The sequence below is a fragment of the Ranitomeya variabilis genome, chromosome 4, assembly GCF_051348905.1.
Source record: "Ranitomeya variabilis isolate aRanVar5 chromosome 4, aRanVar5.hap1, whole genome shotgun sequence".
NCBI classification, from domain to species: Eukaryota; Metazoa; Chordata; class Amphibia; order Anura; family Dendrobatidae; genus Ranitomeya; species Ranitomeya variabilis.
The window spans coordinates 562,198,404-562,221,527 of record NC_135235.1 but is presented as its reverse complement, the minus strand read 5'-3'; the positions used below and the strand labels follow the sequence as shown (position 1 = coordinate 562,221,527).

General features: G+C 43.8%; 1 protein-coding gene across 1 annotated transcript in view; it reads left to right on the top strand.

Annotated features, from left to right (window-relative positions):
• The window catches only part of OSER1 (oxidative stress responsive serine rich 1), a 28,278-nt gene extending 5,758 nt beyond the window's left edge, over nt 1-22,520 (top strand). Inside the window, exons 2-4 of the mRNA XM_077252779.1 lie at nt 17,320-17,443; nt 17,828-17,941; nt 21,027-22,520. Of these exons, the coding sequence (XP_077108894.1) occupies nt 17,367-17,443; nt 17,828-17,941; nt 21,027-21,705 (870 nt within the window). The 5' untranslated portion in view covers nt 17,320-17,366 and the 3' untranslated portion in view covers nt 21,706-22,520. The remainder of the gene's footprint in view (nt 1-17,319; nt 17,444-17,827; nt 17,942-21,026) is intronic.
• The last annotated feature ends 604 nt before the right edge of the window (nt 22,521-23,124 follow it).

Here is a 23,124-nt window from a genome sequence, read left to right as displayed (position 1 = left end):
GATGTATATAAGTGATTGGCCTCGCCATGAAGCAGTCATTCTGTGGTGACAAAGTCCCTTTAACAACTTGTCGCTCCACACAGCTGTATGTCTGCTTTTGCAATGCCTTGTGAAAGTATTCACCCCGCCACTTTGGCGTTTTTTGTGTACTTTGCCATCTCACAACCTGGAATTTCAGTTTTTTAGGACTTGTGTCAATACATGCAAATAAGACAAAATAACTGTAGACGTCAGTGTGCATAACTATTCACCTCCCCCCAACTAAAGTCTGTACTTTGTAGAGTGTCCTTTTGTGGCAATTATAGCTACAAGTCAGTTTGGATAAGTCTCTGAGTTTTCCAAATCTTGCCACAGGGATTTTTGCCCATTCCTGAAGGCAAATCTGCTCCAGGTCCTTCAAGTTAGATGGTTTCCTCTGGTGAACAGCAATCTTCAAGTCTAACCACAGATTCTCAGTTGGATTAAGGTCTGGGCTTTCACTAAGCTACTCCAAAACATTTACACGTTTCCTCTTAAACCACTCTAGTGTTGCTTTAGCAGTGTGCTTTGGGTTATTGTCTTGTTGGAAAGTGAACCACCGTCCCAGTCTCGAATTACTGACAGACTGAAACAGGTTTTGCTCAAGAATATCCCTTTATTTTGCACCATCCATCTTACCCTTGACTTTAACCATTTTTCCTGTCCGTGCTGCCGAAAAAAAAAAACTTCCCCCCAGCATGATGCTGCCACCACCATGTTTCACTGTGGGGATTGTGTTGTTGGAGTGCTAAGCTGTGTTGGTTTGGCACCAGACATAGCGTTTACCTTGTGGTCAAAAAGGAAAATTTTGGTCTCCTCTGACCATATCACCCATAGCACCAATCATGGGCGCTTAACCCCTGTGATGGAGCTGTCAATAGTGATGGAACTTCAAGGTGCATCGCCGAGGGAGGGAACTCCCTCTGTGCTCCCATTCTCAACACGATCACGCTGTGCCAATGGTTTCCCTACTGACCCCGGACTGAAAGATGGACGAGCTGACACGCCTCCTCCCTGCATGTCAAACGGTGCTCTGAGGGTACGTTCCCACGTTCAGGATCTACTGCGGTTTTGACACTGCAGAATGTTACCACCTATGATGCAAATTAGCGGACATGCATTTACATTTTTTACACATGGGTATTTTCCTCATTAATGCAAGTTTATGGGGAAAATTTTCATGGGTACACGCAAGAGAAATTGACATGTGCGGGTGATCTGTAGGTTCACATAGACACACAGTGGACATTGGATTTCTAGATCTTCTGTAACATCTGGCCTCTGCATTTTTGATTCTGCATAAATTTGCAGCGTCAGAATCGCAACAAATCTTGATCATGGGCATGTACCCTAATGCTCTGCAGTGTAGAAGCATTGCAGTGGATTCGATCATTGATCTGTCACTATACAGTTGATGTCCCATCCTGGGATAATGTAAAAAAGTTAATAAAATTTGTAAAATAAAAATAATCACAAAGTAAAGAACAAATAAAAAGAAATATAAATCCAATAAATACCTTTTTAATTATGTTAAAAAAAATACACATATTTGGTGTCAACGCATCCGGAAAAACCCGACCTATAAAACTGCCCCATTAGTTAACCCCTGTAGTGAACACCATTAAAAAAAAATAGATGAGGCAAAAAACTATGCTTTATCATCATGCCACTGAACAAAAAGTGGAATAAAATGCAATCAAAAAACAAATGTAAATAAAAATGGTATCTCTGGAAATATTATCTTGTCCCTCAAAAAACCGCTCAGTTAGCGGAAAAATATTAGTTATAGCTCTTACAATAAAGTGATGCAAAAATAAGTATTTTTCCTATAAAATAGTTTGTGTAAAAGTGCCAAAACATGAAAACCGGTATAAATGTGGTATCGCTGTAATCGTACTAACCCAAAGAATAAAGCTGCCTTATCAATTTTATCACACGCGCAACAGCACAAAAAAAATTCTGAATGTTATTTTGTTAAAATTTCTGCTTTTCCAAAATCGAAATAGAAAGCGATAAAAAAAATCATGTGCCAGAAAATGGTATCAATGTAAACATCAACTTGTCTCGCAAAAAGCAAGCCCTCACATGACTGTTAGCCAAAATATGAAAAAACTATAGCTATCAAAATATAGGGATGCAAAACTTCTTTTTGCAATAAAAAATCGTTTAGTGTGTTACAACAGCCAAACTTAAAAACCCTATAAAAATCTGATCTCTCGAGTCTCACCGACCCCAGAAATAGTCATCTAATCACTCATACTGCGTGAGAAACGGCATAAAAAAATTAATAAAATCAATACTTCACCTGCTGTTGATTTGTTCATTCTGCCTCCCAAAGATTGCAGCAAGGCTTGGCGCACATTTATACAGTGCTGAGCGCTTACGCCGGGATTTACGTCTGTTTAGGCATGCATAAAAGCGCAGTCTGCCACAGTTTTGTTCACCTCTAAAATGAAGGATAATGCTGAACCAGAGTAACTCTGTTGCCTCTTTATAGTGAATAGATCCATTGGAGGTTTTGTCACGTCACTCGGAAATTTAGATGTAAACCCCAAAGTAAGGGTATGTGTAGACAATTAGTAATTGCTGCGGGCTTGATGCTGTGTACTTATGCAGCATCAAACCCTCAGTGGCCAGCTGTTACAGTGTAGTGGATGGGATTTCAAGAAATCCCATGTCCACTATGCATCTACAGACGGCCGCGGAGACTGACGTGGTGCGTTTTTCACCTAAAGAATTTATTGAATGTGGTGAAGTGAACGCATTCGGATTCACCTGCGTTCAATAGACGGCAGCGCTTAGGACGCAGCGAACATGCGCTGCGATCAAAGCACTGCTACTTTTGGATTGTGTGCACCCGGCCTAAGTGCTCAGCGCCGGATAAATGTGATCTCAAACGTTATGTAAAATGTTCCCGACAAAAGCTATAACTCAATGCACAAAAACAGCAAGTTCCCCCTTAGGTCTGTCATCTGCCACTGGAAATATATGGGGCTTCCACGTTACTGGTACTACAAAGGCTCTGTAAAAGCGCTGCGGCTCCCCCCCCAAAAAAAAAAAAAAAAAAAAGCAAGTTCAGCAAATTTTGTGCTCCTAAATCCATATGCCTTCCCTCTCTTCTGAGCTTGGTGTCTTTAAATCGCTGTTACGGTATGTGCTCATGTAGAATGGAGCTCTGCGGATTTTTCCGCAGCGGAGTTTAGAAATCCGCAGGTAAAAGGCACTGCGTTTTACTGTGGATTTACCGCGAATTTTGTGCAGACTCCACCTGCGGTTTTACACCTGCTCCACAATAGGAATCCGCAGGTGTAAAACCGCAGGTGGAGTCTGCACAAAATCCGCGGAATCGCACAAAGAATTGACATGCTGCGGAATCTAACCTGCAGCGTTTCCGCACATTTTTTTCCGCAGCATGTGCACTGCGGATTGCGGTTTCCATAGGTTTACATTGTACTGTAAACGCATGGAAAGCTAATCCACAATGTGTGCACATAGCCTTAGAGTACACACGTTTGGCAGTTCTGTTTGAAGCACAGAGAGCATCATGAAGACCGTGATACTGTTGTGGAGAAGTTTAAAGCCGGATTTGGATACAAAATGATTTACAAAACTTTAAACATCCCAAGGAGCACTGTGTAAGCGATCATATTGAAATGGAAGGATTATCATACCACTGCAAATCTACCAAGACCCGGCCGTCTCTCTAAACTTTCATTTCAATCAAGGAGAAGACTGATCAGAGATGCATCCAAGAGGCCCATGATCACTCTGGATGCACTGCAGAGATCTACAGCGGAGGTTGGACAGTCTGTCCATAGGACAACAATAAGGCCATGTTCACACAGTGCGTTTTTTACTGCAGAACCGCAGCGGTTTTGCCGCTGCGGTTCCGCAGCTGTTTTCCATGCAGGGTACAATACAATGTACCCCTATGGAAAACAGGAACCACTGTGCACACGGTCCTGAATTTCCCTTAAAAAGCCGCGATGAATCGGTGCGGGAAAAAAGAAGGAGCATGTCACTTCTTTCCCCGAAACTGCAGCGGTTCTGCACCCATAGACCTCCATTGTGAGGTCAAACCCGCAGTAAAACCCGCAGATCAAAAATATATCTGCGGGTTTTATTGCGGTTTGTGGTGCAGAACCGCTGCAGCCGGAAGTGCGGGGAAGCGGCCGGAAGTGCGTGGGCGGAAGTGCTTGGGCGGAGAGACATGGAGGCGTACCGTCGCATGGGGATCGTGTCAGCCGTTTGATTGAATTGGTATGTGTGTGTGTGTGTGTGTGTGTGTGTCCCCATGCGACGCTAGTGCCACCATTGTGCTAAGTCGCCGTATGGGACTACTCCCATCCGGTATTAGGATGGGAGAGTTGTCCCTGTGTCCGGCGACTTAGCACAATTGTAAAGTTACACAAAACACCTACACACAATACACATACATGACACACAGTACAGTACATACAACACATAACATAGAGTATATACTCACCAACAGCACACTTGTAGGCGAAGCCCTCGATCCTCCAGGAAAAAATCACAAAATAAAAAATCAAATTCATACTCCCTGTCCGCAGAATCCATAAAACGAGTGTCCCACGCCGATCCCCTGCTCTCCGGCGATACACTGCCAGGAGCGAAGCTCCTAGCAGTGTATCGCGTACTGTTCCGGAGTTCAATGACTCCGGCGTCTCGGTTAACGGCAGTACAGCTGCGTTGAACTTTCCCACGCAGCACTGCCGTTAAGCGAGAGTGCTGGGGTCAATGACCGCCGGTAAACTCGCTCGCGCATGAAAAGTGACACACCGACAGGAACTATGGCTCCTGTCAGTGTGTTGCTGCAGCCGTGGAGAGCAGACATATCTCTGGATGTGTCTGTTCTCCATGGAAAATCTTCGTGGGATACGTGGCACTTAAATACGTGGCAATTAAATACGTGACACGTGGCACTTAAATACGCGATACGTGTCACTTAAATATGTGGCACGTGGCACTGAAATACTTGATACGTGGCACTGAAATACGTGGCACTGAAATACGTGGCACTTAAATACGTGGCACTGAAATACGTGATACGTGGCACTGAAATACGTGATACGTGGCACTGAAATACGTGATACGTGGCACTGAAATACGTGATACGTGGCACTGAAATACGTGGCACTGAAATACGTGGCACTGAAATACGTGGCACTGAAATACGTGGCACTGAAATACGTGGCACTGAAATACGTGGCACTGAAATACGTGGCACTGAAATACGTGATACGTGGCACTTAAATACGTGGCACGTGGCACTGAAATACGTGATACGTGGCACTGAAATACATGATACATGGCACGTGGCACTTAAATACGTGATACGTGTCACTTAAATATGTGGCACGTGGCACTGAAATACGTGATACGTGGCACTGAAATACGTGGCACGTGGCACTTAAATACGTGGCACTGAAATACGTGGTACTGAAATACGTGGTACTGAAATACGTGGCACTTAAATACGTGGCACTGAAATACGTGGCACTGAAATACGTGGCACTGAAATACGTGGCACTGAAATACGTGGCACTGAAATACGTGGCACTGAAATACGTGGCACTGAAATACGTGGCACTGAAATACGTGGCACTGAAATACGTGGCACTGAAATACGTGGCACTGAAATACGTGGCACTGAAATACGTGGCACTGAAATACGTGGCACTGAAATACGTGGCACTGAAATACGTGGCACTGAAATACGTGGCACTGAAATACGTGGCACTGACATACGTGATACGTGGCACTTAAATACGTGGCACTTAGGCTATGTTAACATTTGCGTTGTGCGCCGCAGCGTCGGCGCCGCAACACACAACGCAAACAAAAACGCAGCAAAACGCATGCACAACGCTGCGTTTTGTGCCGCATGCGTCCTTTTTTTGATTGATTTTGGACGCAGCAAAAATGCAACTTGCTGCGTCCTCTGCGCCCGGATGCGTGCGCTGCAGTGACGCATGCGGCGCAAAACGCAAGTGCGACGCATGTCCATGCGCCCCCATGTTAAATATAGGGGCGCATGACGCATAGCTGGATAGAGCTGGATCCGCGGGCTGTGATCTGGCCTACGCTCCGCACTCTGCGGAGCGCTGTCATTCAAAACACGTCCACTCATTTTGGTGTTTAGTCCCAAAATGGAGGATGGAAGAAGAAAAGGGTTGGACAAGGAAATGACATCATTTCTTTTTTTTTTTTTTCCCCCACTGCAGTTAAAGCTTTATTTGTGTCAAACACAGACAATCTGCAGAGAAAACTGCATAAAAAACCGCACTAAAAACCGCATCAAAAACGCACCAAAAACGCACCAAAAACGCACCTGCGTTTTCTGCCAAGAGCTGCGGTTTTTGGCCTGAAAAAAAAAGGATTGAAATCAGGATCGTGTGAACATACCCTTAGTCGTACACTGCACAATTCTGGCCTTTATGGAAGAGTGGTAAGAAGAAAGCCATTTCTCAAAAAGTGTTGTTTAAAGTTTGCAACAAGCCACCTAGGAGACACACCAAACATGTGGAAGAAGGTGCTCTGGTCAGATGAAACCAAAATCAAACTTTTTGGCAACAATGCCAAACGATATGTTTGGCGTAAAGGCAACACAGCTCATCACCCTGAACACACCATCCCCACTGTCAATCATGGTGGTGGCAGCATCATGGTTTGGGCCTGCTATTCTTCAGCAGGGACAGGGAAGATGGTTAAAATTGATGGGGAGATGAATGGAGCCAAATACAGGACCATTATTGAAGAAACCCTGTTGGAGTCTGCAAAAGACCTGAGACTGGGACGGAGATTTGTCTTCCAACAAGACAATGATCCCAAACATAAAGCAAAATCTTCAATGAAATGGTTCACAAATAAACGTATCCAGGTGTTAGAATGGCCAAGTCAAAGTCCAGACATCAATCCAATCGAGAATCTGTGGAAAGAGCTGAAAACTGCTGTTCACAAATGATCTCCATCAAACCTGGCTGTTTGCCAAGGAAGAATGGGCAAGAATTTCAGTCTCTCAATGTACAAAACTGATAGAGACATACCCCAAGCGACTTGCAGCTGTAATCGCAGCAAAAGGTGGCGCAACAAAGTATTAAGTTAAAGGGGCCGAATAATATTGCACGCCCACTTTTCAGTTTTTGAATTTCCACAAAAATTTAAAATAACCAATAAATTTCATTAAACTTCACAATTGTGTTCCACTTGTTGTTGATTCTTCACCACAAATTTACATTTAGTATCTTTGTTTGAAGCATGATATGTGGGAAAAGGTTGAAAAGTTCCAGGGGGGCGAATACTTTCGCAAGACACTGTATGTAGTCCGCAAACTATTCTGGCAAAATCTGTGCTCCAGGAGGAAAATGGCGCTCCGTCCCTCACGTGTGTTTCGCCATATGGCTAAGCAGTACTGCACAGCCACATACGGGGTATTTCCACATACAGCAGCAATTGTGGGACACATTTTAGTACCATTTGTGCCCATTTCCAAGTGTGAAAAAGTAAAATCTGGGGCTAAAACAACATTTTGGTTCTAAAAATGTAATTATTTTTTCTTCACCGCCCAATGGTATAAAATTCTGTGACACACCCGTGGAGTCAATATGATCACTGCACCCCAAGGTGAATTTATTGAGAGGTGTTACTTCTGCTGTTCTGGCACCTCTGGCTTCCAACGTGACATGGCACCCTCAAACCAGTCCAGCAAAATCTGAACTCCAATATGGCGCTACTTAACTTCTGAGCTTTTTGCCAGAGTTGCTGTTTTTCAGTTGCCGCACTTCCACCAGAAATTCAATAAAAAGCAATTAAAATGTTGCACGTCCCCCAAAATGGATTCAATAAAATCTACATTTTGCCACTCTAAAAACCAAGCCCTCACTCAGCTGCATTGATAGAATAAATATAAAATTACAAGTCTTAGAAAATTGCAACACAAACCAAATGTTTTTGTGGTTTTTTTTGTTTTTTTTCTTCAGAATTTTTATTAACTACTAAAATATGTTTGTGTGTTATTGTATTTGTAACTAACCTGGAAAATCCTGTTCCCAGGTAATTTTTACTGCACAATCCATGCTATGAAAACGCCCTGTATAATGCTGAAATTGCGTTGTTGTTTTTTTTTTTTTTTCTTTTGCACACACATACGCACTTGGAATTTTCCATCACTTTCAGTGCATTGTATGGCAAAAAACAAGTCCCATACACGGATACGTCAACAGAAAATAAAGTTATGGCTCTTGGTAGAAGGAGTGGAAAAAACAAAAGTTAAAAGGAGTTGGCCACTACTTTTTTTTTATTGATTTCCTAGACTCAAGTGTGGATTAAATGAGGAATCGCATGACCTTAGTGTAAGCATAGGCATACATTAAGCTGAGCGTTTGTGTCCTGAGACTTGCAGCTGACATATAGCCACGTGAAATAGTGTGAATTAGCCCTTGGGGAACCCTTTTAAAAACTATAATGTCAGACTCCGTAAATGATTGATTCCTTAGACCTGTTGCTTAGCTACAGAGTATACAGCCTGTGGGTGACAACCCCTGATCTGCGCTACATGCTTTATATAGAGATCTGTAACTTTCTGTCCCAGGTTCTACCTGTCACTTGTCCTGTGGTGTAAACAAGCCGTAGATTGTGACCATGACCAGTCAATGGATTTCTGCCCTCTGGAGGGTATATCTACCGCCCTTACAGTATTATTTTCTCCCTGAAAGTCATGCTATGCATAAACCTGATTGGCTGTTGGCAGTGACTACGATTCGCGTGCGTACATCTCTCTAGTAGCTTGGGTCTCGTCACTTGACCTGCCGATGGCACTATATATATATATATATATATATATATATATATATATATATATATATATATATATATATATATATATTTATAATGCTGGGGGCTGGCTGTACCTCTCTGTGACTTTCTGTATATCAGATGATGGGGCTGGCCGTACGTGTCTGTGCCTTTCTGTATGTATGAGATGGTGGGGACTGGTAATACATTTCTGTTCCCTTTTGTGCGTTCTTTGGATATTCCACTTGTTTTCTACCTCACATAGACAACTTCTCCTGAGTGCAGCTTCAGCTGGCTGTATTAGGCCGCCGGTCAGGTGTAAAGAGACCCTAGTAATTCTGATCACTGCTGCACCACTGGTGGATATACCGTGTGTAGAAACTCCTTTTACCTAGCCTTTCCAGTCTCTTGAATATCAAATTCCTCTAGTTATTCAGGGGTATACTCCCTGTTCAATATTTGTTAGATTGTCCTTTAAGACGTACATAGTCTTATTTTGCCAAAATCTCTGTTCTGTGTGTTGACTCTAAGTTGGCATGACTAGTGGGCATGATTCAGCTTCTGCGTGACTCATGCAGACACTAAAGTGCTATAGACCTCACGTCATGGTACCATCAGGTGCGTGTAATATACATCTGACATATGCTTTTGCTTAAAGGGAACCTGTCACCTGAATTTGGCGGGACCAGTTTTGGGTCATATGGGCGGGGTTTTCGGGTGTTTGATTCACCCTTTCCTTACCCGCTGGCTGCATGCTGGCCGCAATTTCTCTGTCCTCCGGAGTACACGCCTGCGCAAGGCAATATTGGGCTGAAAATCTTGGCTTATACTCGAGTATATACGGTAGTTGGGGACACACAGGGTTAATAGCAGCGGTAACGGAGTGCGTTACACCGCAGCCCGTTACCGCTGCCATTAACACTGTGTGAGCGGTGACTGGAGGGGATTATGGAGCTGGCGCCGGGCACTGACTGCAGGGGATTAGGGGAGGGACTAATCGGACCGTGCCCGTCGCTGATTGGTCGCGGCAGCCATGACAGGCAGCTGCCGAGACCAATCAGCGATACGGCATTTCCGTGACGGAAGTTGAGGACAGAAAGACGGAAGTACCCCTTAGACAAAAAAAAATAAAATATATATATATATCTCTATCCATTTAGTATCTGAGAATAACCCTCCATCAAACTCCACCGCACCCAATCGCACCACAAATACTGGTTGATGACTACCTCATGCAGCATTTATCTATCCCCCACTCCCTCAAGATGGCTGGACCTTCATTGTAAATAAGCCCATACTCTTTCTCCCCCCCACCTCATTGTAGATTGTAAACTCTCACGAGCAAGGTCGTTTTATTTTGCTTGAATTGTTGTATTATTTTTAACGTTGTTACTTATGACTTGTGTATGAACTGTTAAACTAAAGCGCTGCGGAATATGTTGGATATATATTATTCTTTGTTATTATTGCTGTATGCAGGACTGTGATATATGTGGGACTCCATCATGGTTGTTCAGTCATTTTGTAACCCAGGACTGACTTTTGGCTCCTCTTTTTGCTTTCCTAACAAATGAGTAAGCAGCTGTTCACATTTCAGGGTTCTGTTGTCAAGTGTGAGTGAGGCCTTACTAGGTGCTGGAGGGCTGCAGGTGAATGAAACTGGAAGCGTACTGGGGCGTGTGAAAGCTGCATGGCCGTTAATGGTCAGTCTGCTCGGCGCAGGTTTTTCAGCTGTCTTGGAAGCCACTCCTTGCGGCCTTTACCCTTAAAGATCTGTGGAGCACGAGATCAGTACAGGTTTTTAGTCCTTGCCTGTACATAATCTCTGTTAATGATTATGGCTTACAGCCAAGGAAAACCCAAAAGTCATTATCTCAGTAAATTAAAATAATTAACAAAAAAACACCTGCAAAGGCTTCCTAAGCTTTTAAAAAGGTCCCTTTGCCCTTTTCAGTAGGCTCCACAATCATGGGGAAGACTGCTGACTTGTCAGATGTCCATAAGGCAGTCATTGACACACTCCACAAGGAGGGTAAGCCACAAAAGGTCATTGCTAAAGAAGTCGGCTGTTCAGAGTGCTGTATCCAAGCATATTAATGGAAAGTTGAGTGGAAGGAAAAAGTGTGGTAGAAAAAGGTGCACAAGCAACCGGGATAACCACAGCCTTGAAAGGATTGTTAAGAAAAGGCCATTCAAAAATTTTTGGGAGATTCATAAGGAGTGGACTGCTGCTGAAGTTATTGCTTCAAGAGCCACCACACACAGACGTATCCAGGACATGGGCTACAAGTGTCGCATTCCTTGTGTCCAGCCACTCATGACCAATAGACACCAGAAACGTCTTACCTGGGCCAAGGAGAAAAATAATTGTACTGTTGCTCAATGGTCCAAGATGTTGTTTTCAGATGAAAGTAAATTTTTGCATTTCATTTGGAAATCAAGGTCCCAGAGTCTGGAGGAAGAGTGGAGAGGCACACAATCCAAGCTTCTTGAGGTGTAGTGTGAAGTTTCTACAATCAGTGATGGTTTGGGGAGCCATGTCATCTGCTGGTGTAGGTCCTCTGTGTTTTATCAAGATCAAAGTCAGCACAGCAGTCTACCAGGAAATTTTAGAGAACTTCATGCTTCCCTCTACCGACAAGCTTTTTGGAGATGGAAATTTCGTTCTCCAGCAGGACTTGGCACTTGTCCACACTGCCAAAAGTACCAATACCTGGTTTTAAAAACAACACTATCACTGTGCTTGATTGGCCAGTAAACTCGCCTGACCTTAACCCCATGGAGAATCTTTGGGGTATTGTCAAGAGGAAGATGAGACACCAGACGCAATAACCCAAATGAGCTGAAGGCTGCCATCAAAGGAACCTGGGCTTCCATAACACCTCAGCAGTGCCAAAGGCTGATCGCCTCCATGCCTTGCCCACATTTCAGTAGGCCAACATTTCGGATCTTAAAATCATTTTCCAAGCTGGTGTTATGAAGTATTCTAATTTACTGAGATAATGACTGGTTTTCATTGGCTGTAAGCCATAATCATCAACATTAACAGAAATAAGCACTTGAAATAGATATAGATTGCCTAAGGGGTACTTCCGTCTGTTTGTCTGTCTGTAACTTCATGTTTCCGTGCGGCACTGATTCGAGATCACGTAGCAGTCTCACGAGATGATGACGTAGCGTTCTCGTGAGACCGCTACATGATCTCGACTCATTGCCGCAATGCATTCTTGGGACCGGAGCGTGAGGAGCATCGGTAAAGGCCTCGGTTGGATCCGGGGGCCGGCGGAAGGTGAGTATATAACTATTTTTTGTGTTAATTTTTTTTTTTTTAACAGGGATATGGTGCCCACATTGCTATGTACTGCGTGGGCTGTGTTATGCACTGCGTGGGCTGTGTTATGCACTGCGTGGGCTGTGTTATGCACTGCGTGGGCTGTGTTATGCACTGCGTGGGCTGTGTTATGCACTGCGTGGGCTGTGTTATGCACTGCGTGGGCTGTGTTATGCACTGCGTGGGCTGTGTTATGCACTGCGTGGGCTGTGTTATGCACTGCGTGGGCTGTGTTATGCACTGCGTGGGCTGTGTTATGCACTGCGTGGGCTGTGTTATGCACTGCGTGGGCTGTGTTATGCACTGCGTGGGCTGTGCATTCTAGAATACCCGATGCGTTAGAATCGGTCCACCATCTAGTTATATATATTCTTCAAAAGCAAGACCAAAGTGGCTGCACTAGAGGGTTTGTTTATTCACCATTACTCTGATGAACTGTCCTTTTACACTGAATAAATAGCATTATTTTCCAGCATAGAAAATACAAGTCGGTTCTTTGTGTGAAGAAAAATAATTCGGCACTCACCAAATGGGTTGATTATTCCAAAGTCCTTTTTGTTTCATCCAAGTGAACAAGAGACTTTGTGTGGGATTTGCGAGTCAGGGAGGCACACCTGGACCCGTTAAAGCGCTCGCTGCGCGAAACGGCCGTCGTCCACCTGCACTCTCCCTGACTGCCTCCCTGACCCACAAATCCCACACAAAGTCTCTTGTTCACTTGGATGAAATAAAAAGGACTTTGGAATAATCAATCCATTCGGTATATATTTCTTGCGTACACACATCTCGTGTGAGAGGGGTTGACACGTTTAGCTGCTTCTTTGGGTAGACACAGGAACCTTTTGGTGGTGAAACACTTGCTAGTTTAGTAACGTCGGCATACACCAAGGCAGGGTGCAGAAAAACAAAAGCGGAGCCTTCCTGGCTTAACGAAAAACAAAGCAAAGTATCACAGAGTCCTTTCTCTGCACGTTTCAACCTGCAGTTAAAGGGAACCTGTCACCTGAATTTGGCGGGACAGGTTTGCGGTCTTAAGGGCGTGGTTTTCGGGTGTTTGATTCACCCTTTCCTTGCCCGCTGGCTGCATGCTGGCCGCAATATTGGCTTGAAGTTCATTCTCTGTTCTCCGTAGTACACGCCTGCGCAAGGCAATCTTGCCTTGCGCACGTGCAGTATGCTTTGCCCAACTGCGGGCAAAGCCGAAAAGCATTAGTGCCCATGCGCCGGCGCACTATGTCCCGGAACACAGCAAAATACTTCCGGGACATAGTGCGCCGGCGCATGCGCACTAATGCTTTTCGGCTTTGCCCGCAGTTGGGCAAAGCATACTGCGCGTGCGCAAGGCAAGATTGCCTTGCGCAGGCGTGTACTATGGAGGACACAGCATGAACTTCAATTCAATATTGCGGCCAGCATGCAGCCAGCCAGTAAGGAAAGGGTGAATCACACCCGAAAACCCCGCCCATATGACCGCAACCCTGTCCCGCCAAATTCAGGTGACAGGTTCCTATTAACCATCTCAGCCAGTGACTCTTTCAGAGTGTGTGTGTGTGCGAGAAACTGCCCTCTCCTGGATAACCTGTGTGTAGGCACATATGATGAGACAAGTGTGCAGCTGGCTCCCACTGCCATACTACTGATTACCGTAGTTTGTGGCCACAGATGACTCGGACTCCTCGGCTGAACTAAGCAACGTGATCCCCAAAGAAAGGCCGCAGATGCACTCACTTAAACTGCCCTCACTGTTGTGTTAATGAATACTGCGGGCAAATACCGTCGTGCCAAGCCTTATTACACTGGTAATTGTACAGTACTATCTCAATTTCACTGATCTCGACATTTGCACTTTCCATCCCCCCCAAGAAACCGAAATCTTAACACTGGTATTAGGATGTTTGTTGCTGTGATGCCAGGCACTACCCAGTGTCCCTAATGCACCAGTCTCTGCAAACTCTCACACTAGAAGAATTGTCTGTGTAAATTGAGCTGAGTTGTCTATTTTGGGGCAACAGCTGATACACCGTCTGATTGTGAGTAGGAAGGGGCAGCTGTGGAAGAAGTGTGCTGCTCCACTTTGTCCAAAATTGATTGTACTGAATCAGTGGGGCTACATAGAAATGCATCCATTAGGACAGTCGTCTCCAACTTTTGTATGTTAAGAGTAACATTCAGCTCTGAGAGATGGCCGTGAGTCATATTCAGAGCCCCCTGACAAGGTACATCAGCGCTCTCTCCCTCCATAGATGAACCCATAGGGCCACAATACCGGTATAATGACAGCCAAAACTTCACCACAGAATGTACACGAAGACCTTATACCACCTTGATTATAACCAGTATACATCTAGTGGTTCCTTTCCCTCATTATCCCCCACCCAGCTTTACCCTTTGACTGGCAGGATCATCCTATGTCCAAATTACCACATATATTCCTGCTAGTATTTGCACATCCAGATCTGTTCAGCACAGGGCTACTCACAAAAGACGCCATCTGGAGACCTTCTTTTTTATAGCTGTTTGCTCCCAGCTGGCAGGCGTGTGCGAGCCACACATCATGGGCCACTAGCCACATGTTGGGGACCCCTGCATTAGGAGATAGCAGGGCATCGCCCTATTGCCACTGCCGCCTTGACCTAGTGGTTGGACCCCCGCTGGTCAGACACTGATGCCATCTGCTACTGGTATGTCTCCAATGTTTATAATGAGACAGCCCGTCAATAAGCAGGTGCTCACTATGTGGAAATGTAAATGTGTCTGATGAAGCCTTCATAGGCGAGGAGTATTTCTGGTTACATAACTAATAAGGATTACCTAATGAAAGCTGTATATTTACAGCCGTGACTCACTAACTTTCCTGCTATTTCAGAAAAAAGCAAGTGGTGCATAGTTGTGTAGGAATGTGTACTTACGATGCCGTGTGCATCAGTGATACGTATAAAGAGGCCTTCCGATTTTATAGAAAGATTGTAATCTGAAAAGTCCTGCTACTTTTCGCAACTGTAGTGTGAATTTATTAAACTCTGGTAACTTTTGATATTTTAACCCTAGTCTAACACCATTTCCCCCCCCCCCCCCCCCTTCTTTACTTTATACTTTTTCCTGACAATCCGCTATTTATGTACAGCGCAAGTAGGATCAGGAGTTGGGCCTGCACCTCGCCCAGATAGCATCTGCAAGTAACTACAGCAATCTAACTTAGGTTCTGATTGCTGCTGTTAACTACAGTACTTGCATGCCCCCTTGTCAGTCTCTTGACTGCAGCATTTAGGCTATGTGCACACTTCAGGATTTCTGGCAGAAATTTTCCTGACAAAATCCGGACATTTCTGCAATCCGCATGCGTGTTTACCGCGTTTTTGATGCGTTTTTTTTCCCAATGCATAGAATAGCGGGAAAAACGCAAAAAAAACGCAAAATTAATGAACATGCTGCATTTTTGTACCGCAATGCGTTTTTTTCGCGAAAAAAAAATTGCACCATGTGCACAAAACATGCAGAATGCATTCTAAATGATAGGATGCATAATGTATGCGTTTTAATGAGTTTTTATCTCGAAAAATCCTGAACGTGTGCACATACCCTTAAGGTGAGCAGTTCCATGCGCTGTGCTTCATAGCACAGTTGTGCTGCAGTATATAAAACCCATGATCTGCGTCCAAAGCGCTGCCAATTTCTGAACGTCTGCACATACTCTTATACCTAATACATCTCACAGCTGATGATTTGATACAATTGTATGTAGTCTGGACAATCTCCTGTGAGCTGTACACATGGGCTGCAGCAATCTCTGAGCTAACTGGTTGTTGCAATGTATCAGTGTAGGTAAAATATAGACTATTTAGGTGACAGGTTGGTCGCTAGACTGTAGTAGACGTTCCTTCAGTACATGCTCCACTTTTTAAGGCTACGTTCACATTTGCGTTGTGCGCCGCAGCGCACAACGCAAACAAAAACGCGGCAAAACGCACGCTAAAACGCTGCGTTTTGCGCCGCATGCGTCGTTTTTGGCCGAAAGTTGGACGCAAAAAAAATGCAACTTGATGCGTTTCTTGCGTCCAACGCTTGCGGCCATGCGGCGCGAAACGCAGCACAACGCATGTCCATGCGCCCCCATGTTAAATATAGGGGCGCATGACGCATGCGGCGCCGCTGCGGCGCCCGACGCTGCGGCGCTGACCGCAAATGTGAACGTAGCCTAAGCTAGGCATTCCGTCAGTATTGGAAAAATTTACTCTTACAGATCAGGTCTGTCTGCGTGTTACATATTATTACACTACTTTTTACCAATGGCTGCTTGTAAAATGTATAGCTGGCCACTGCACCTTCTGAAGCAGGACGCTCTTAAATTCTAATAGACGTGGTCTTCATGTAATGCATGTGATGATGAATTACACGTCTTCCTATCTGACACTCGGATGTAGCGTACTGCATTTCCACAAACCGTGTCAGCTGATCCTAATGGGCCCTAAATACATGTTGGCGTTATAAAGGACTGGATCCAAGGGACATTCATTAAGTGTGCAGGAAAGATGATTGTGACGTCTAAATACGAAAGGGTTCTTTGCAGTTAAAGCAATCAGAATGTGGCATGCCGGACCACAAGAGGTAGTAATTGTAAATACTATTTTAGCATTTCAAAAATATTTATACTACGTAAACCATGAATGTAGATCTGGTGCAGAATGTGGAATTTTATGGGCTAGACTAGTCATTTTTCAACGTATGTAACTAAGTGAAGGTGACAGCCCCCTTGGACAGGGCTAGAGATATGCCAGGTATCATTTCTGTCCACTTGGATGGCAGCTATTTGGGTGACACACTGTTCATTCTGGGTTGTTAATGGGTTGATTTGGATTTATCAGTCCCTGTTGGAACATTTAGAGATGGATTTGTCTTAATGTTCTGGGTAACAGGCAGTCAATAAAAGAGCACTTGTCTGCCGCTGGCTTAAACTAGGAGGATTCATCTCATGAGACTGCCAGCATCTGTCACGTCGTAGGCCTGAACACACAGACATGTTCATCCCATGCAGCGGCTGCTTCGGGTCTGTGTATTGCTCAGGACAAAATGCAGCATTGTTTTAATCATTTTATAGCAGAATCTGTATGAAATAGACACTTCTTTGTCTCACCGCCCTCCCTGCTGTTATATTCTAGATCTCTACTGCAGTTCTTGCCTTCACATCTGCCTGTGAGAGTCAGTGATGGAGTCAGAAGCCAAAGATGGTGACGAGGACAACCTTCAGAGTGCATTTAAAAAGCTGCGGGTCGATGCTGAAGGGTACGTCATTCCACCGCTCTCCAGCTTTCCTCTCTGTCGTGTGCAGAGCGGAGTCCCTTTTGCCTGGGAGACATCACAATGTAGCTAAATATACCAAGCTGCGTCATTTCACCATACAGACGATTTAGAGATGTGGCTGATAAGTACAGAGGAGTTCTGCACAGATAGTGCAGCATAACAAAATGATACTGACATTTGTAAAAGTAGCTGTTGGTGTAAACCAGAAGTCCCCAGCCTGCTGAACTACAACTCTCAGAATGCATTGCTTGCTGAATAATGTTTTTCTGCAAGTTCTCCAAATTTTTCCCCCTCTAGATCTGTCCTTGATCTGTTTTAGCTATGTCGGAGAATCCAGACCTTAACCTAAGGCATTTTGTGTTGCAGATGCACAACATCGTTGCGGGGAGCAGACAGCTCTGTTTCAAGATCAGGCGGGAGAACAAACCTCGAAGACGTCAAACCAAAAGTTTTGGGTTCTTTGAAGGAAAGTTGGCATGGGTAAGGCTGCGCTAAAGCGGAGTGACAGCAGGTTACGAGCCGTACAGCTTCTGTTATCCATTACTGTCAGGCCGTATGTGCGCCCTCATGTGGAGAGCTTGGTTAATGTCTCTAACACCACCTCAACTCGTGCAAAGTCTGACCACCATAATGAAGCATTTTGGTCACTTTCCCCTTGAATTTTGTATGCAACGTTGCCCGTCATGAGTTTTATCAGCTGTCAAATTCGCTTGGATTCAGACAAAACTTTGTGTGATGTCAGTGAGCATTCACGCATCTCTATGAACACCCTATAAATACGGCTAAGTGCACATGTCCTTATACACCTATTCTCCTGGATCCAAACCACAAAGATTAACCCTTTGTGTTAGTAAGCAAATAGCTGAGTTTTTTTTTTTCAAGTGTTACCTGTAAGGCTATGCAGAACCCCGTGCTTAGTATTAAATACAATTGAGGTATTATCAAGTGTATTATCTAAATAGTTAAAGTGTTTTACTATAATCCAGTCTAGCCAACGTGTGTGCTGTGATAAGGACACAGAGCTTGTGAAGCTTGTTGGCGTTGCTGGGACATAGTCTGAATAGCTGCAGATTGAATAATCCGGAGGTGATGAAGTACAATGAGGTCACTTTACTATTTGGGAAATCTCTGCAATGCTCTAATTGCCGATGATGTTATTGTTACAGTCTAAGCCATGCCATTTCTTTTAGGCCATGTGCACACGTTCAGGATTGTTAGCGTTTTTTTCGCGTTTTTTTCGCTATAAAAACGTGATAAAAACGCGAAAAAAAACGCTAACATATGCCTCCTATTATTTACAAGGTATTCCGCATTTTTTGTGCAAATGTTGCGATTTTTTCCGCGAAAAAATCGCATAGCGGAAAAAAAAGCAACATGTTCATTAAAAATGCGGAATTGCGGGGATTCCGCACACCTAGGGGTCCATTGATCTGCTTACTTCCCGCACGGGGCTGTGCCCACGATGCGGGAAGTAAGCAGATTATGTGCGGTTGGTACCCAGGGTGGAGGAGAGGAAACTCTCCTCCACGCACTGGGCACCATATAATTGGTAAAAAAATAAGAAATAAAATAAAAAACAGTCCTATACTCACCCTCGATGTCCGGCGCTGTGTTCCCGCCTCTGTGCTGCACGCTGGCTGGTTCCTGTAGCTGGTGTGCGCTGAAGGACCTCGCCGAATGACGTCACTGTCCTGTGATTGGTCGTGAGCGGTCATGTGACCGCTCACGTGACCGGACCGTGACGTCACGGAAGGTCCTGTGCGCACACGCCAGCTAGAGAAAGAGGAACGGACGCCGCTGAGGAGATGTCTGGGTGAGTATAAGCATTTTTTTATTTTTTTTATTATTTTTAACATTCTATCTTTTACTATAGATGCTGCATAAGCTGCATCTATAGTAAAAAGTTGGTCACACTTGTCAAACGCTATGTTTGACAAGTGTGACCAACCTGTCAGTCAGTTTTCCAAGCGATGCTACAGATCGCTTGGAAAACTTTAGCATTCTGCAAGCTAATTACGCTTGCAGAATGCTAAAAAAACGCGAAAAAAACGGAAAAAAAACGCAAAAAAAAAAATGCGGATTTCTTGCAGAAAATTTCAGGTTTTCTTCAGGAATTTTCTGCAAGAAATCCGCAACGTGTGCACATACCCTTACAGTTTTGTGTTTGATAGCCAAGACACTGATCATATATAGATAATGGGTGGGCTTAACTGATTGCTATTTACATGGTGGCGATGTGAGATCTTCTTCACTTCATGTACAAAGTTAACTTGATAATGCACCCTCTAGTGGTAGACTTGTGCATATCTGAGTTAACACTAGACCTATTAAAAACAAAAAAAAAAATCATGTCCAATTCAGCGTATGAAAAATGAAGAAAAAAATAAATAAAACTTTTTTTTCCCTGTTCAACTTGCCACCCTCCTCAAACGAGAAGGTGGCAAAGTTAATGCCGCTAAAAACAAGCTTCTTTATTGGCAGAATGAAAATGACATTACTCTCAAATAAATTATGCAAAAAAAAATGGTATTTAATCACCTTCTTGACATTGGACATCCAGTTATGTCCTATTTATTGTCCCAGTGTATAGTGCGAGGAGTTGAGCCTGGACTATACCCAACATTTGTTCCACAGCTGGCATCTGCAGTGACCAGAGCTTGTTTTGATTGTTGCACTTTAATAACCATTTTAATGCTGCTGTCAATCACTAATAGTGCTACTTAAATGATCGATGAGTTGTCATGGCATCCTGTGGTTGCAGACCCTCTTGTGTCTTTGTCCCTATGTGAAGCCCAGCCTATTGATGGCCTTTTTAGGAGAACAACCTTTTATCCTTATGCTGAAATACAGGTATAGTACAGTAGATAGAACAAGCAATTGGACAATTTCAGGTTCAAGTCCCGGTTTCCCACACCCCGCCCTAATTTTTTTCAATATAATAGTATAAAATATTTTATTTTGTACATTTAATATCAAAGTTTTAAAACCTCCTCTTTAAAAGGGACTATCCTCTTTAAAAGTCTGGTTTATCAATTAATTCATATTGTACATTGTGTAAAGAAAAAAAATACAGAAGTGCCAGAATTGCTTAGTTTGGCACACTTTCCTAAGAAAAATAAAAAGCAATCAAGATGTTGTATGTACCTATCGTAGTATTATTAAAAACTTTCACTCGCCAACCAAAAATCAAGTTCCCTTTCTACAGCTGCGTCATTGTAAAAATGCCACCAATCGTGGAATATGACAGCATAAATCACGTTTTTTTTGTTGCTTAAATAAAAAAAAAAACTTTTAAAGGTATGATATCGCCGTAATTGTACTGACCTGAAGATTCATGCTGCCATGTCATACATCAATATTGATGGGGAAAAGAATAAAAAAAAAAAAAAAGTTTGGGAGAAAAGAAAAAAAGAAATATAGGGCAAAAAAAGAAAATTGGCTTTGGGAAATGGTTAGCAGTGGCTATTGATGTGTATATAAGTGAACTGCAGATTGAGGAGGGTGTTCAGGTATTTTTATACAATGTCCGACTATTTAATTAAAACTTTTTTATTTTTTTTTGTAGATCATCAAGAAAAACCACTAGGGGAGCCGGAAGAACACCACGAAGACGACGCTCGAAATCCCCAGTACTTCACCCCCCAAAGTTTACACACTGCAGCACAAAGACCACGGGAAACTCCCAACTAAAGCACAAGAGCCTTTGCGACACCGTGGAAGGAGGGGCTGCCGGCAGCCGTCTAGCTGTCAGCGACCCTTCCAGCACTACCATCAGTGGCTATAAAAGATTTGGCCTGGAGCCTTCAGAAGTGTCCGCATCGGAAACTACATCTCAAGTGGGCAAGTCGGATTCTTCCTTTCTTCTGGGTAACAGCGGAAACACAAAGGCCAGCCTCCATACAGATTTCCACTCTGTATCTAAGCTCGGCACGGCTGCAAAATGTACTTGCAACGGTAGTGATTGCCAGTGTGACAACTGGCAAAACATGGAAGTGTACTCCTTTTCTGGCTTGCGGGACATGCTTACAGAATGCGAGAAGACGGTGAAGGAGGACTACTCTCAGTCTTTACAAAACAGAACTCAAACATCAGGAAACGTCTCCTCTGGATCTCCCCGGTCCTGCTCCGAACAGGCCAGGGCGTTGGTTGATGATGTAACTATAGAAGACCTCGCCGGATACATGGAATATTACCTGTATATTCCAAAGAAGATGTCACACATGGCCGAGATGATGTATACCTGATGGCTTACCCTTGATGCATGGGAGAAAAGTAATGCATGTAGGTCATCTCTGAGGGATCTCCTTCTGACCCATTAAACCTCCACTCATCACTATTTTGCGGACAGTAAATCCCATCATTGAATTACGTACATGGTTTTATAAGAACGACCAAAAAAAAATAACCAGCCACTTAAAGGGGTTATCCAGCTCTCATCGATTTCACTCTAGGAAGTGTAAGGTGCTGCAGACCTGGCATCTATCTGCACCTTGCCAGGTCTAGAACAGGACGTGTGCATGATGCCTGGCAAATGGCCATCCAGTGCCTCTCAACTCCTGATGTGGAAGTGAATCTGCTGGATAACTCCCGTTAAATGATATTCTAGCTTTTTGCCATACCATAATGTCTCTGTTAGCCACATTCTCCTGTGCCAGTGGCCACACTTGATGTCACCAGCTGAGTAGTTGCATGGAAGCAGCTGTCTCCACATATCTTAGGGGTGGGGTAGTGCTGATTCCGAAATTCCTAAAATACGATTGTGGTGGTGGTGGGCAGGGGTGGGTTAATTGGAAGAAAACACTATCATGCAGTGTCATGGGCAATCCTTATGTTCATCGCAGTGTTACATGAATGTCAGTCATGTTAGGTAACATTTTGTGTGTTTGACAATAGGAGAAGTAGGCTCAGGATTGTGAAGTGAGAATGGCTTCTATTTAAGGTAAGGCAAAGCGGTGCCCCTGTTGCAGTGATCGTTCCAGCCAATGTATTGAATCGTTTTTGAGCTCGCAGTTACGGCTCGGTAGAGTATTGTTGGCTAATAAACATTCATTGAAATTACATCCGCGTCTCGTACAGTGTCATTCACTCACTTTCTTTCGAGTCATGTTAAACTGAATAGTGCATGGAAGATGGTGAAAGTATGTGGTCTCCTTTTCTGCTTTTCAACCCCATTGTACACTCCTCCAATAGTGAAACTGCAAAACCAAAAAATAAAAGTTGTGGAACTTACATGATAGATGAACTTGTTACTGATATGCAAATGATGAAAAAATGGAAACTAAATATTAAAAACATCTACATTTATTCAGTATGGAGTGTGAGCGCTATGTGCAGAAATTTGCAATTATCTATCTTTATTTGTTTTTTAATTTTTTTTTATATAGCGCGAACATATTTTGCAGCGCTTTACAGTTTGCTCACATTATCATCACTGTCCCTGATGGGGCTCACAGTCTAAATTCCCTATCAGTATGTCTTTGGAATTATACACCTTTGTGACTCTCAGTGAAGTTATTAATGAGATATATTCTGCCATGCTGAATGCACTTGGTAATGGAAGTCATCAAAATCCGCTGCTGGCAGTTCCCTTTGCCATTGCCGACCAATGATGTCCTAGATCTGCTTGATGGGAGACAATGGCGTTCCCCACGTGGTCTCCAGAG